Source organism: Cicer arietinum, chromosome 3 (assembly GCF_000331145.2).
Source record: "Cicer arietinum cultivar CDC Frontier isolate Library 1 chromosome 3, Cicar.CDCFrontier_v2.0, whole genome shotgun sequence".
Taxonomy (NCBI): Eukaryota; Viridiplantae; Streptophyta; class Magnoliopsida; order Fabales; family Fabaceae; genus Cicer; species Cicer arietinum.
In genome coordinates, this window is record NC_021162.2 from 25,290,355 (window position 1) to 25,305,387 (window position 15,033).

The following is a 15,033-nucleotide window of genomic DNA, read 5'->3' on the forward strand; positions in this document are numbered from 1 at the left end:
TCGTGGGACACACTTACTTAGGGATTGTCAGTGGGTAATATGACCCACTGAGTCTCAGTGGGTAACGTTACTCATAGATTTGCCGTAGATAAAATAGTAGATAGTTATCGACGGAAAAGTCGTAAGTTACATTACCCACGGACCATCTGTGACAAAGTCTACTATTTTATATTTGATATTGATCATTTTATCCATGAATTGTCTGTGGGTAATGAAAAAATGATTTTAATTCTATTTTTGTTTTTTTACCGTTTCCTGTATTTTTTAATATATATTTAAAATTAATTGTAAGCATATTAAACATCATTGTCACTTAAAAAAGGTGAAATATTATGTAAATAGTGTTTTCAAATTACACATTCGGACTTCCATTAGTCTCAAAATAAGGACAATTGTTACTGTCATAAGTTTCAAAATAAGTACATTGTTACTGCCATAAGTTTCAAAATACACATAACGACACTAGTGTACGAAATAATGCCTACAAGTCTAAACAAAATAAGTAGTCATAACTACTATACGAAACTGAAACTGAAACCAGTATTACTCCTCGCCGTCATCATCGTTAGACTCATCCTCGTCATAATCTGGATGATGACGACGACGGGATGACTCAGCCTGTATGGAAGCAACACTTTTTGCCAATGTTGCTAGCTGCATCTGTAGTTTTGTAGTGCGTTGCTCTGTTTGTTGAACTTCCTCTTGTCGACGTTGCTCAACTTTCCTTAGCTCCTCTCGCGCCTCTCGTGCCTCGTGTTCTGCCGCTTTTGCTCGCTCCTCAAATGCTGCTATCTGTGCAGCTATCTCATTAAATTGTTGAGACAAGAAATTGGCGCAACCTCTAGATGGACGAGAAGTTGGAACTAGACTTGCAACACCTGGTCTATAAAGCGAGGATCTATCTCCAGCACCATAGATCCTCCCTTTATTCTTCCCCCAACAGATTGGACCCACATGTCTAAGCGAGCTTCCGCATTAACCACTTGACTACAACTATTAGATGTTTCCCCACCTTTAGAGGCTTGTTGCAACTTACCTTGAAATGTTTCCTACTCAAATAGAAAACTATAAATAATGACATAATTGCTCCCAGTCATTTCTTCTTCCTGTTTTTGAGCCACTTAGCAATGATTTTTATTGTTATATATTGTTACTAATGAAACTCATGCCCTCTATAGAGGTATAACAAAGGATTCAAACCCAGTATTTTTCAAATCAATGAAAATATGTTTATGCAATGTCTCTTGCAAAATTGGGTAGATAGTTGCTATCTATCATGTTTAGGTATTGGTATGAATACAGTACTAATCGGACATTTTTATAAAAAAATATGAATTTTTTTATATAATTTAACGAAGAATAAAATTGTGCAATTCACAATACAAAATCGCATTAAAAATTTAAAAAAAAAAAATTATATTTGATTACAACAAAAATTAAACTCAAATATACAAATAATATTATATTAATATATAAGAAATCTGCAATGAATTTTGTAGATTAACATTACTTTATTAAATATTAGATTTCAGAAATTGAACTAAATATTTAACTAACAGAGAGGCAAAATATAAAATGCTCTTTTACTAAAACTAGAGACTATAGTTTGTTCTATTGAAACATAATGTTTGATTTTCATAGAACAACAGATACACAAAACATAATGGACTGAAGTTATAAGGAAGTTGTCTTGTATGCCACTTATTAGTAAAAGGATCATAAGAAGTCTTGTGTAAGTAATTAGCTATGATTACGAAGCACATACACCTCTTTGTGTCAAGACACGTGTTGGACACTGACATTTCTCGGACATGTGCCAGACACATATTGAAGATGTCTGATAAAAAAAATGAATCAGACACATGCCAAGAGACCGAGCATACACCTCTTTGTCAGACGCTTCTCAGACACTCCTAATCCAAAATTAGATCTTTTATTGATTTGGAAAAATAGCAAATCACGTTTTGTGTGTTTATAAGATACCATGTTGTGTGTGACAAGTAAAGTTCTACAAGTGCAAACATATTCTACAAGTGCAAACATATTGTGTGTGTTTATAAGATACTATGTTGTGAAAATGAGACAATGCACAATTCAACCACAACCACCATTATGTGAGTTAGCTACATTGCTCATACTGTAAGATGCACAATAGATAAAGTTTGTAGGAAATGGGTCACATTGTGTGTATAATAAAGGAAAATAAAATAACCTTTTGATATAATCACAACAGATATATCAATAGAGTGCTAGATAATCTTCACATATGTTGCAAAATAAATTATAATGTTCAGCAATTGATTACACACGATTGAGAGGTGAAAATTCACTAATATCCAATAGATATTATAGGATTAGAATTGTGGGAGCAACCTAATCTACAAGTGTCTAACTATAATTTTACCTTGTCAGTTTTCTAATGAAAAACTCTAAGATTCTCTTTCACATGTTACATGTCTCATACTTGAAAAAAAATTCAACGCAGAATACTTGCATGGTAAATAAAAAGAAACTAACAAAACCAAATACAATATGATTCTAGAAGGAAGTAACTGCAAATTTTCTACATAGGACCTTGGGTCAAACCTGAATTTCATTACATAGTTACAATAATTATATTAACAAAGATAAAAGATCATTTTCTGTACATGCATCACATTATATATAAAAAAAAGATGGAAAAAACTTAACAATGGAATATTATTTAATGAAATTGATGGAAATCCATAAACATTAGAGAAAAATTTAATCCATGAATTAAAAAACCAACTCATTAAAATATAAATGTAGTCATATAGACATAAAAAAGAGTACCTAACACATTTGCAGTAAGTTGTTTCTCCTTTTCATCTGTTACTGATTAGTAAAACATTTGGCTTCTCACAACTTCAAGAGGGAGCACAAGTAGAGGTGACATAATATAATTATACGATTAGAAACTTCAGAGTCCAGTTTGAGTCTGCACTGTCAAAATAGTTCTGAACAACAAGGTTTTCATGATGAGTGGCCTGTAATCAAACAACCAATCACTGGAAATCAACAAGTGCTAACGTCTTCATCAAATGCTAATGGTCTATTTGAGCATCCTAACTTGCATGGTACTGCTGAAAGTTTACACAGGAACTGTGAATTAGATGCAGCCCAAGTTTCACGGGAGGAGATTACTAGTGACAGTGCTATTTCTGAAACAATTGAATCTGTTTCTGTATCTAACAACACTGGACTAGGATCGCATGCCAACTTTAATTTAGAGAATACTCCTACCTCCAATTTTCCTACTTCTGATGAGCATCATGAAGGTAACTATTCTGACTCTGGTTATAGATTTAGAATAATCTTATTCTTTATTGTGCTTTAATTTAAATTAATGATTGCAACATGGCATTAAATATTATTTGCAGTGCATCAAGCTGAAATAAAATTTAGAAAAACCTACTTTTGTAATATGACCACTTTATGCCTATGTTTTGAAAACAGAACCGGCTGATTTGGGAGCAAAAATATCCAAGTAAACAATATCCAAGCAAAACAAAATCAGATTCCAAGCAAAACAAAATCAGATTCCAGGCAAAACAAAATCAGATTCCAAGCAAAACAAAATCAGATTCCAAGCAAAACAAAATCAGAATCCAAGCAAAATAAAAACGGTACTGGAAGAGAGGGCGAACGACGTTGATTTGAAGTGGCAGAGAGGGAGAACACAAAAGACAGTGATGGCAGAGAGGGTAGAGAGGGCGAACACGAACGGCGAACGGCGAACACGAACGGCGTTGAACGGCGAACACGAACGGCGTTGAACGGCGAACACGAACGGCGTTGAACGGCGAACGACGTTTGAACGGCGTTGAACGGCGAACGACGTTTGAACGGCGTTGAACGGCGTTGAAGGACGAACGACGTTGAACGACGAACGGCGTTGAAGGGTTTGAACGGCGTTGAAGGGTTTGAACGGCGTTGAAGGGTTTCCAAATGGTTTTGTTTGCTTCTTGTTGAAGGGTTTGCTTACTGAACTCAAATTTGTGAAGGGTTTTGTTTGCTTACTATACTTAGAAATGCCTTCTAACAAATGCCTTAACTTTTTTTTTAAAAAAAAAACAAAGTAATATACAAAACTATATTTTCAATTTACCCACGGATATTACCTACGGATAATCAGTAGTAACAAAAAATACGATTAAATTTTGGCAACTTCGAGTTGAGTTTCTTTTTTTTTTAATGTTACCCACGGAGTTTTTTTAATATACCTACGGACAAACCGTGGAAACCAATTAAAAAAGTTTAAATTACTTAATAACAAATTTACCCGCGATTTTTATATAGATATTATATAATTTATCCACTAACCGACATCCGTGGGTAATTTTCCGTAGGTATATGAATCTTTTCTTGTAGTGGCACCTTAAAAGGGTTTTCCATATGCTAAAAGTTCATATAACACATGCCAAATAACAATGAAAACAAAATAAAGTTCTCAATCCATCAAGTAATACATAACTAACCAAGACATTGATAAATCAATGAGCAATCTGTTATCTAACTCAAAATAAGAATTTCTACTAAGCCAATCGATTTCCTGAAGGTTTTTAGTGAAATTTGAATTCTGGGTTTAATTCAATCGATTGGGCAATCGATTGACAGGATAGCTGAGCCCCTGACTTAATGCCAATCGATTTCCAAATCGATTTTTGTCAGTTTTGCTGAATTCCTGCATGGCCAAATCGATTGGGCAATCGATTTTATAAATATTTGGGCCCCTGTAACTTCCTAAATCGATTGGGAAATCGATTTTATAAATAGTTGAGCCTCTGTAACTTCCCAAATCGATTGGGAAATCGATTTCCCTGCTTATCCTTCCAAAAATACATAAACTAATTCAATCACATTCATACACAACTCCAAATCTTAACACTTAGCAATTCCCACACAAACACCACGACAAATTGGGTTTCGAAATAGTTTTACAATCCATCACACTTACACACGATAATCAATACATAACACTTAGCAATTCCAACACAATTACCACGAGAACTTGAGTTTCGAAATAGTTTACAATCAAACATGCTATCACACAATTCCAAAACAAAACCCTTCGCGAGAGGCGTAAATCCTAAACGTACAGTTTCTCACGAACGAACACGAGTGCAGTCTCTCATGGACAAACACAATTTACTAGGGTGTAGTCTCTCACGGACAAACACTTGTGCAGTCTCTCAGTTTCAAACACAATTTACCAGGGTGTAGTCTCTCACAGACAAACACCTGTGCAGTCTCTCATGGACAAACACAATTTACCAGAGTGTAGTCTCTCACGGACAAACACCTGTGCAGTCTCTCATGGACAAACACAATTTACCAGGGTGTAGTCTCTCACGGACAAACACATGTGCAGTCTCTCACGGAAAAACATAATTTACCAGGGTTCTCACGGACAAACACATGTGCAGTCTCTCACGGACAAGCACAATTCGAACGACAATCATTAAGTAAATGTAGATATTAGGAGATTCCCCATTCTTAATACTCATTTAACTCTAACAATTTCCACTACAAACATTAAGTAAACTGAGATATTAAAAGATTCCCCATTTTTAATACTCGTTTAACTCTAATGATTTTCACAACAAACATTAAGTAAACAAAGTTATTAAGAGATTTCTCATTCTTAATACTCATTTAACTTAAACGATTTACAAAACAAACATTAAGTAAACAAGACATTAAGAGATTCCCCATTCTTAATTCTCATTTAACTTAAACGATTTTCCAAAACAAACATTAAATAAACAAGACATTAAGAGATTCCCCATTCTTAATTCTCATTTAATTTAAACGATTTTCCAAAAGCAAACATTAAGTAAACAAGACATTAAGAGATTCCCCATTCTTAATACTCATTTAACTTAAATGGTTTTCAAATTCCACACAAAACAAACTCAAACATATTATCAAATTCAATCCACGATTCACACCAAAACACATCAATTCATTTCACCACAAAATCCAATCATACACATATCAAATTTCATAAGCGTTGATTATAAACACGTCAAATACGAAGAACACAATCATCACAACATACCCCTCAAACACATCAAATCTCATTTCCTCAAAATCATACGATAACATTAAGTAAACAAGACATTAAGAGATTCCCCATTCTTAATACTCATTTAACTTAAACGATTTTCACGACAACATTAAGTAAACCGAGATATTAAAAGATTCCCCATTTTTAATACTCGTTTAACTCTAATGGTTTTCACGCCAACATTAAGTAAACGTAGACATTAAGATATTCCTCATTCTTAATACTCGTTTAACTCTAATGGTTTTCACGCCAACATTAAGTAAACGTAGACATTAAGATATTCCTCATTCTTAATACTCGTTTAACTCTAATGGTTTTCAAATTCGACACAAAACAAACTCAAACATATTATCAAATTCAATCCACGATCCATACCAAAACACATCAATTCATTCCTCCACAGAATCCAACCATACACACATCAAATTTCATCAGTATTAATTAAGAACACGTCAAATACAACGAACACAAATCAACACAATCCACCACTCAAACACAACAAGTTTCATTTACTCAAAATCATACATAAATGAGTTTAAATTCATTTTCCACGAAACATTCATCAATATAACCAAAACCTAACTCTAAGATTTTACCCATAAAGCCTTAGATTCATTTTCCCCCAAATCAACACTTCAACCCTAACAAATTCCTTTTCCACACAATCACAGATAAGTCCCTAAATGCAAACTAAAAGTTTGGAAGGAGCCCTTACCTTAACGTTAGCTTTAACGTTCGATTACGGTACCACGAGTAAATCCGGTAAAATCTCCGCTCGCAATGTCGCTTCCAAAGTTAGTTCCCTAGCACCGCAACGTGGTAGTGAACAACTTTCCCTTCTATCTCTTTGCGAAACGAAGCTTAGATCTAGATGAAACAAGGAGGTTTGTGTTTGACGGTTTTGAAATCCCTAACTCCGTTTTTGAATCCGAGAAGGAGGAAGGAGTTGGAGACTTGATCTTTCTCACCCACTAGCCTTGGCTTTCTATTCTTGAACAAAAGGAAGAAACAAAAATGAAAATGGAAGAAGGAAAGAGAATGGTCACGCGACAGAGGAAGAAGAAGAAGAAGAAGTTCTCGCGAGGGAAATGCTTTTCTTTCTGTTTTCCTTTCTTCCTTTTTCCTTCCTTTCTATTTCCTTTTTCCTTTCCTTTTCCCTCCAAACTTCGATTCTCACCTTCAAAATAGCATAAATGCAAAGTGATATAATTATCCGTGTACTCAAATTAGCATAAATGCAAAGTGATATTCAAATTAACATAAATACAAAGTGATTGATAACATTGGGAAAAAAAAATTAAATAAATGATATAAGATCAGTTTGGTGACCGAAGTAAATTACTTAAGAAAATGATTGATAACATAAGGAGGTCAATAGTTCGATTCTCACCTTCAAAATAGCATAAATGCAAAGTGATATAATTATCCGTGTACTCAAATTAGCATAAATGCAAAGTGATATTCAAATTAACATAAATACAAAGTGATTGATAACATTGGAAAAAAAATTAAATAAATGATATAAGATCAGTTTGGTGACCGAAGTAAATTACTTAAAAAAAAGATTGATAACATAAGGAGGTCAATAGTTCGATTCTCACCTTCAAAATATTTCTAACAATTATTAACAATACTAATTTCTAAAAGTGACGGTCTTTTTTAAATAAATATTTTTTTGTAAATATCACAAATATTTGAAGACGATAGAAGAACTTTCAAACAATTTATGCAGTCTAAACGTGCACTTTCAAAACAATTAAAAGTGTTTTTTAGTAGTGATAGAGAGAAAAATGAGGTTCATTTGAATAACAGACACATTATTTATGGCCCAAGACTAGATGTTTGGTCCATTATTATTTACACATTGTCGAGCATTAAGGGTGGAATAAGAAACTCTCTATCTTTTAAAAGTTGGAGTCGGTGACTTGAACTTGTATCCGATGCCATGAAGTGTTTAATATCCCTCTCAAGTTCCAAATGTTTTCTACCTTTTCTGGTTGAACATTTCCTGCCGAATCCACCTGAAAAAAAGCTCGTTATTAAATGCATATATTGTAAGAGGTTATTTTCTTTAAGACAAAAATTAGTAACTTTATATCAATTTTTGGGATTAAAAATCTCCTATTTAAAACTCTTTCAACGTCCTATAGCCCACAACTGCTACCTTCGTGGGACATATAGTAAATCTCTTACTCTTATATGGTGTTTCTAAAATATTATATATACAAATCATTATAGGATTTCACATTCTTAATTGTTAACCCCTATATTTTAAATTTTAAACTCTTTGTGAGAGAATAATTTAGACATGAGTTAGATAATTATCATAGATGAGTTTGACATTGTAAACTAAAGGGATTGAATTCAAATCTATTATAAAATGGACATTAATGTCACTTTAATTAATATTTCTCCTTTGAATAATAATTGACTCATTTGTAAAAAATGTTTCCCAAAATAAAAGTCTCATTTTAATTTTTAATGTAACATTACCTACTATTTTCCTACAATACATTATACATTAATGGTAATAGTAAATAAGACAATATTTGATAATGACTGTTTAGTAAGACTACTATTATCTCTCATACTTTATTATATTTTTTCAATCTTTGTAAAATAATCAAATAAGTAAATTATTGTAGGACAGAGGGATTATTAATTTCTTATTTCTCCAATATTTTTTTAAAAAATATCATAGATGATTAAGAGTAAAACAATTCAGTTGTGTTAATTGGACACACAATTTATGACACTATATCTCGATACAGGATACCATTTAGTGTGGATATCAGTTCTGAAATGAGAGAATAAGAATCAGAAGAGAGACAAAAATAATTTTAAACTTGAAAACTATATGTGTTGTAGTGTCTAGATCTACATCTAAAAATCATTCATCAAAGAAATTTGGTGTTCACATGACTAATACTCTAATTTCAACATAATAATTATTCACGTGTGTAAACAAGAAATACAGTGGTACCAAACTCTAGGAGAGAATAATATATTGTTCAAGTATATGCAAAGATTCATAACCATAGTTGTCTCTTCTCCTTTTTTAGTCGAATTTTCTTTGCGAAATGGGCCTCTCCGATCCAGGCCCATTTACTCCAAAGCAATTCCTTGTGATGCCTTAGTGGCTATTAGCGATAACTAAGCGCATGGATGCCAGTCTGTAACCCATATAAAGATAAGCTATATGATTTGAGTGTCACACTTTTCCATGTATTGAGTTACATCGATCTAGAATGTAGTGGGCACAATCCATACACCATCATCTTGGGCCATTTTTTGTTCTCTCTGTTTTTGATATTTCGCCCAGTCCACAAAGCGGCAAGCCCTTTAGGGTGTAGGTGTTTTCATGTTGCTCGATCCCCCTTCTAGCTACTTGTCATCCCAAGCATATCCAAGTGGAAGAGTTCACCAGTCTCTAGTTCGTGTAGTTTTGGATCTTCAAGTCCTTAAGTGTGATTGAGGTTAGGAGTCTACAAATCCTCCATTTTTGGATTATTCACATCTTCGGGTGCGACCGAGTGGAGGAGTTCATAAGTCTTCTAGTCTTGGATTCTTAACATTTTCTGGTGCGCCCGAGTGTCTTCACATCTTCGAGTGTGGCCGAGTGGAGAAGTTCACAAGTCTTTTGCTCTTGGATTCTTCACATCTTTGGGTACGACCGGGCGAAGGAGTCCACAAGTCATCAGCTTTTGGATTCTTCTACACTTGTCATCGTCGTCTTTTTCTTCATCTTTAAAGCGGAAGCTTGCCTCGATAAAGTTTCCCCATAAATTTTTGAAATTCTTTTCTACTTATTTGGTATTTCTTACTGCCAAAAATATTCACAAGATCTAAGGATGACGGTTCAGACTCCATTACCATATGCCCTCTTTTTTCCAGTGCAAACTTAATTGCTTGTCTCAATCTTGATGGGTTTGTTGGTCTTCTTTGGTGCATAGACGTCTCATAGTTTGCACCTCTACTTTTCAAGCATTGAAGGGTTATGAGGAGATGACAATGTATCTTTTTTGTGTGGAAAGTAACTCAGTGTTTGGTCGTCTTTGGTTCCACTTTCCACTCGCTACAGTATGGTTTGGAGGACAAGTGAAGGATCACGGAGTTTTGATGATGATCATTGTAGCTGGGAGGAGAGGAGTATTAGTTTTAAGGTATCTGATTACTATGAGGGTAGTGTCGTTAAAAGGAGTTGTTTCTTCCCACTCTCTTTTTTAGTTACTTAGACATTACCTAAGAGTACAATAACTCATGCACCGTTGTTTCATGTTTTTGATCGAATTGTTGTGCTAGCATTATTCCGCATAGTGACGATGTGACTTGTTTTGCGGGATACTTTTTCTTTTTTCCACTTCACAAAATGTCACTTTTCCTTTTCCTTTTCCTCCTTTTTCTCCCTAATTCCCTTGATTTGTGTGTCCTGTCTTGGGTTTTCATCATTTTCATCATTACCTTCCTTATAAATACCTTCTCCATCTTCTATATATTACCATCACCCTCATTATTTTTATTTTCAATTATACTTTTCTTTTATGTGTTGCTCACCTCTTGCAACTGCAACGCGCACATGCTTTGTTGCTTCCCATCTGGCATCTATAACACGTATATTTTCACCTTCTCCTTTCATTGCTCTTTTATCATTATTTTGCATTTGTTTCCTCTTTTATGTTTTACGTTTCTTCGTTGCTCCCGACCACATGGACCATTTTGCATCGCAACACTCTTAGTGGATACTTTGTGCTTAAGTGCATGAGTGAAACCATTGCTCCTAGTATGTTTAGTGTTGGTATCCCTAAGATGATGTTGTAGGAAGATTGTGCCTTCACTGTCATGTACCTTATTAGAACAGTCTTCCGATTTCTCCCATCACAAAAGATGGTTCGTAGGTCATAGTATCCTTGAATTTCTACCAATTCCCCCGAAAATCAAAGAAGACACCCCCAATATTCTAAATGGTAGGGTTACAACTGTCACGTCCTTAAGCCCTAGCCCAACACACCAGTTGATTACTAACTATAAGAAGTTAGATATATGAAACTTAGTGGAAGAAATGTAACATACCGCTTTTGCAATAATCTCAGTGTTGTGTTGAATTTCCGTTGTGACCTCAAATAACACCCATGCCCATTTGTCACTTTTGTTGCAATCATCTGCTATGTAAGGAATACCACTCTTTTGAAACCTTGAAGCTTCCATCCAAGTTTTTCCTCCATCAACAGACACATCCACTCTTTCGATGCCTCTACCACCACCTGATGCTGCATATCCACTAATATTTACCTGTAGTGTAGGAATCGCGTTAGAACTAGGATTTTCAATTAATTTCTAATTGACAAAACATTGAGTCATACTCCCTTCAGACGTTTTTATAATAGACAAATTGGATTATAATTTGGTCAACAAAATTTGATGTATTTGTCAAGTACATCAAATTTAGTTGACCAAATTATAACTCAATTGTTTCTTATAATAATGACCAAAGGTATATGGAAATCTATGATCAAATACAAAAATTTGAGATATTGATCCTCTAAAGTGGCTAATATCAACCGTTGATGAAAAGTTCATTGGTTGATATTATATGTACATGTATATTAAATCATGTGTGGTTGAAATATCAATTATTGATTTTTCCAATCATGCACATTTGACTCCTTTGAAGTGAATAACAATTAAAGCAATTAATTTCAATCATTAATTAAAAAATCAAAAGTTGATATTTCTATGCACCCATGATTTGTTATGTATGTAATATCAATTATTAATTTTTTAAATAACTTCGTTTGCACTCTAAAGTGAGTTATCTATTTTTTTTATAGATGAGATGATATAATTACCGTCAGAAACTCACTTTGCTACTCTTGTTAATGTATAGAATATCTCAAATACAACTCTAAGACTCTTATCACATAAACTAACCTTTCCGGCCCTTATTGTAGTCATATCTTCTAGAGAACATATAACACACTGTCAAAGTGAAATAGAAAAAAAAATTAGATTCAAAAGTTTGAGTTGAAAACTTGAAGACATGTAGTGTCCATGCATAACATGTGACAATATAAATGTATATAAATTGCTTGAAGGACATGAAATATTTTCATTTTCTTTCATAAATAAATTTTGAGATGTGTTATTTTGCGACACAAATTAGACAACAATTTATATGGATAATGTAGTTTAAATACATGATTAATTATATTTAGTAGATGATTAATTAATATAATAAGATATCACAATTCATTAACACCCAATGAATACAATTAATCATGATTTTGGCATCGTTAAACACAATTATCAAAAGTTTATCTAAACACAAGTCGTGGTTAATCAATATTATGTATATTTGACCACCTAAAAAGCATGTATATTTAACCCCAATTTGAAAGTTAATGAATATCGTGTACATTTGAATACCTAAACGTCATGGTTAATTACGTTTAAAATTGTGGCTAATTATGTTCAATTAATGATTAATGAGTTGTGACACCTTATTATATTTGTTGACATATAGCAATCAGATCTAATATGATTGTGTTTATTAGTTTATTTTCTATTTAAGTTTATTTGTATTTTGGGAAAGAATCAAATCACTCTGATTTGATTTATTTCCTAATTTATTTTTCCTTTATTCTTTACATTCACTAGATAGTTGGAAGCATTGTGTATATATATATATATATATATATATATATATATATATATATATATATGTTTGTACTATTTCAGTTTCAGAGAAGACCGATTCATCTTACCAAGAATGGAAGTCAGAGAACTATATATATATATGTTTGTATTGTTTCAGTTTCAGAGAAGACCGATTCATCTTACCAAGAATGGAAGTCAGAGAACTTCTTAATGATTGGGTGGTTGATTCACTTGATGGAATCTTCCATTGGGAAGCCCTACCTATTTATTTCCACTACAAAATAGATGTGGAAAATGTACGCAATTGCTTCTCTGAGTTGGAGAACTCCTCACATATTTATGAACTTAAGACTCGTTTCAAGGAGATAAAGATGTCACCATTCTTTAATCCCATGGTTGTCCTTTAGCAAGAGCTTGACCAATGTTATAAGGATGATTGGGAGAATTTCAAAGATGTAAACAGATTTAAGAAAAGAGAAGAAAATGATAGGGTGTATATGTTTCTAATAGGACTCAATCCAGAACATTATGAAGTCTGTGGTCGAATTTTGGGCAGAAAACCTTTGCCTTCATTGAGGGAAGTATTTTCTGGAGTAAGGAGAGAGAAATCCAGAAAGAAAGTTATGTTGCAAAACTCTGATAGTACAAGGGTGCAAGAAATTGAGAGTTTTGCTATAGTTGCAAAGGGATACAAAGTTGATAGAGAAAGAAAAAAGAAACGACTTTGGTGTGATTATTGTAGACGACTGTGGCACACTAAGGAAACTTAATGGAAAACACCCAACTGGAATAAGAATCCAAATGGATATGGTATGGCCTTCCAAGCTGCAAATGTTAAGAACAAAGAACAAAGGCACACCTAAGAAGGGGGGGGTGAATTAGGTGTATATAAATTTTCTGGTTTTTAGAGACTTAGTGGATTATTTTTCTGATTAAGATAGTGTATGGCAAAAATAAATAGCATAAATAAAGAATACAACAGTTTATCCTAGTCCCCCTTACAACCAAAGGTACATTCAGTCCTCTTGCACACCACAAGAGATTTTCCACTATTGTTAGAATAAGTACAAGTCCCACTCTAAGCCCTATGTTACGAACTCTTAACAATCACCCTAAGATAGCACACCACTATCTTTAGTTTGCAATACTTGAAGAAATAACATTATTTTCCTCAATTTACACAATAACTTGAATGGTTTACAATAATGACTTTGACTGAGATCAAGAGTGTATAACAATTGAGTACAATAATAACATTCTAGTATAATTTCAAGTACAATAGAGAACATTTCTCAATGATATGACAATGTAAAATCTGTACTTGAAATATGAAAGTGAGACTTTGAATAAATCAAAACATTTCAGAAAGTTTGTTCAAAGTGTTCTAAGATTGATGTTAACATATTGAAAAAGAGTTATTCGTTAAGTCTGAAGCTATGAAGTATTTATACTCCTTAAACATCACTTCATATCAATGACAATCATTCCTAGAGGTTTGGTGAAATATACAATGATCCAAGTTGAATCTGAACTGAAAAATGGCATTGTTTCGCAGTTGTATTCGGCTACATCAAGAGTGAAGTTGAATACATCTCTTTGTAAAGTTCAGTTTTATTTGAATTCTGAAGCTTGTATTCGAATACGCATTCTTGTATTTGACTACATATGTGTAAATTTGGCCACTGACTTAGTTTTGTATTCAGCTACACCAAGTTGTAGTCGAACACAAATGTGCAGTTTTAGCTACTAACTTAGCACTCGTATTCGAATACACTGGCTTGTATTAGCTACTGACTTAGCACTCGTATTCGAATACACTTTCTCGTAGTCGAATACATATATTCAGTTTTAGCTATTGACTTGAGTATGTATTCGGCTACAACATGTTGTATTCGAATACAACATTGTTTTTTTTGTCAAAAATTTGATTTTCAAACATTGTTTTTTGTCAAAAATTTGATTTTCAAACATTGTTCATGCATTTTGGCACTTTGAAAAGTCTTTTGATGCATATTCTAAAATGAAAAGTTCTTATGTGCATTTGAAATGTACGAATATTAGATTGTATCATGTACCTTTACATTATAAGACTTCTGGCATATTTGACCTTAGCTGACTTTGATTGTTGGCTTCTTTTTTAGCTTGCAATTTGATCACTTTCTTTAGTATTTGTCTTCATCAAAAACATAAGTATTTTACAAAATGGAGAAAATATGGAGAGTAAAGTCAACTCTAAGGCATCTCATTTCTCTAAGGAACAACTAGAGCACTTATATAAGCTCTTTCCC

The 15,033-nt window shown here is 33.3% G+C and overlaps 2 protein-coding genes across 5 annotated transcripts in view; both read right to left on the reverse strand.

The window, feature by feature from the left end:
* Positions 1-306: 306 nt before the first annotated feature.
* LOC105852807 (uncharacterized) lies at positions 307-4,350 on the reverse strand. The gene is made up of 4 exons (XM_073366312.1): positions 4,345-4,350; positions 3,747-4,075; positions 2,815-3,008; positions 307-1,049 (listed from the first exon to the last, which is right to left on the reverse strand). Exons 1-3 carry the CDS (start codon positions 4,348-4,350, stop codon positions 2,942-2,944), a joined length of 402 nt encoding a protein of 133 aa, XP_073222413.1. The 3' UTR covers positions 307-1,049; positions 2,815-2,941.
* A 3,486-nt stretch (positions 4,351-7,836) lies between these two features.
* LOC101504772 (sulfite oxidase-like) overlaps positions 7,837-15,033 on the reverse strand; it is a 14,954-nt gene continuing 7,757 nt past the window's right edge. For 2 of the 4 annotated variants that reach the window (XM_027330221.2, XM_004513572.4), the window contains 3 exons: positions 12,020-12,067; positions 11,162-11,380; positions 7,837-8,112 (listed from right to left, as the gene is read on the reverse strand). In XM_027330221.2, coding sequence (XP_027186022.1) covers positions 7,996-8,112; positions 11,162-11,380; positions 12,020-12,067 — 384 coding nt within the window. In that variant the 3' untranslated portion in view covers positions 7,837-7,995. Of the gene's footprint in view, positions 8,113-8,915; positions 11,086-11,161; positions 11,381-12,019; positions 12,068-15,033 lie in introns of those variants that run through there. The other 2 variants (XM_073365600.1, XM_073365599.1) reach the window with 2 other exon arrangements.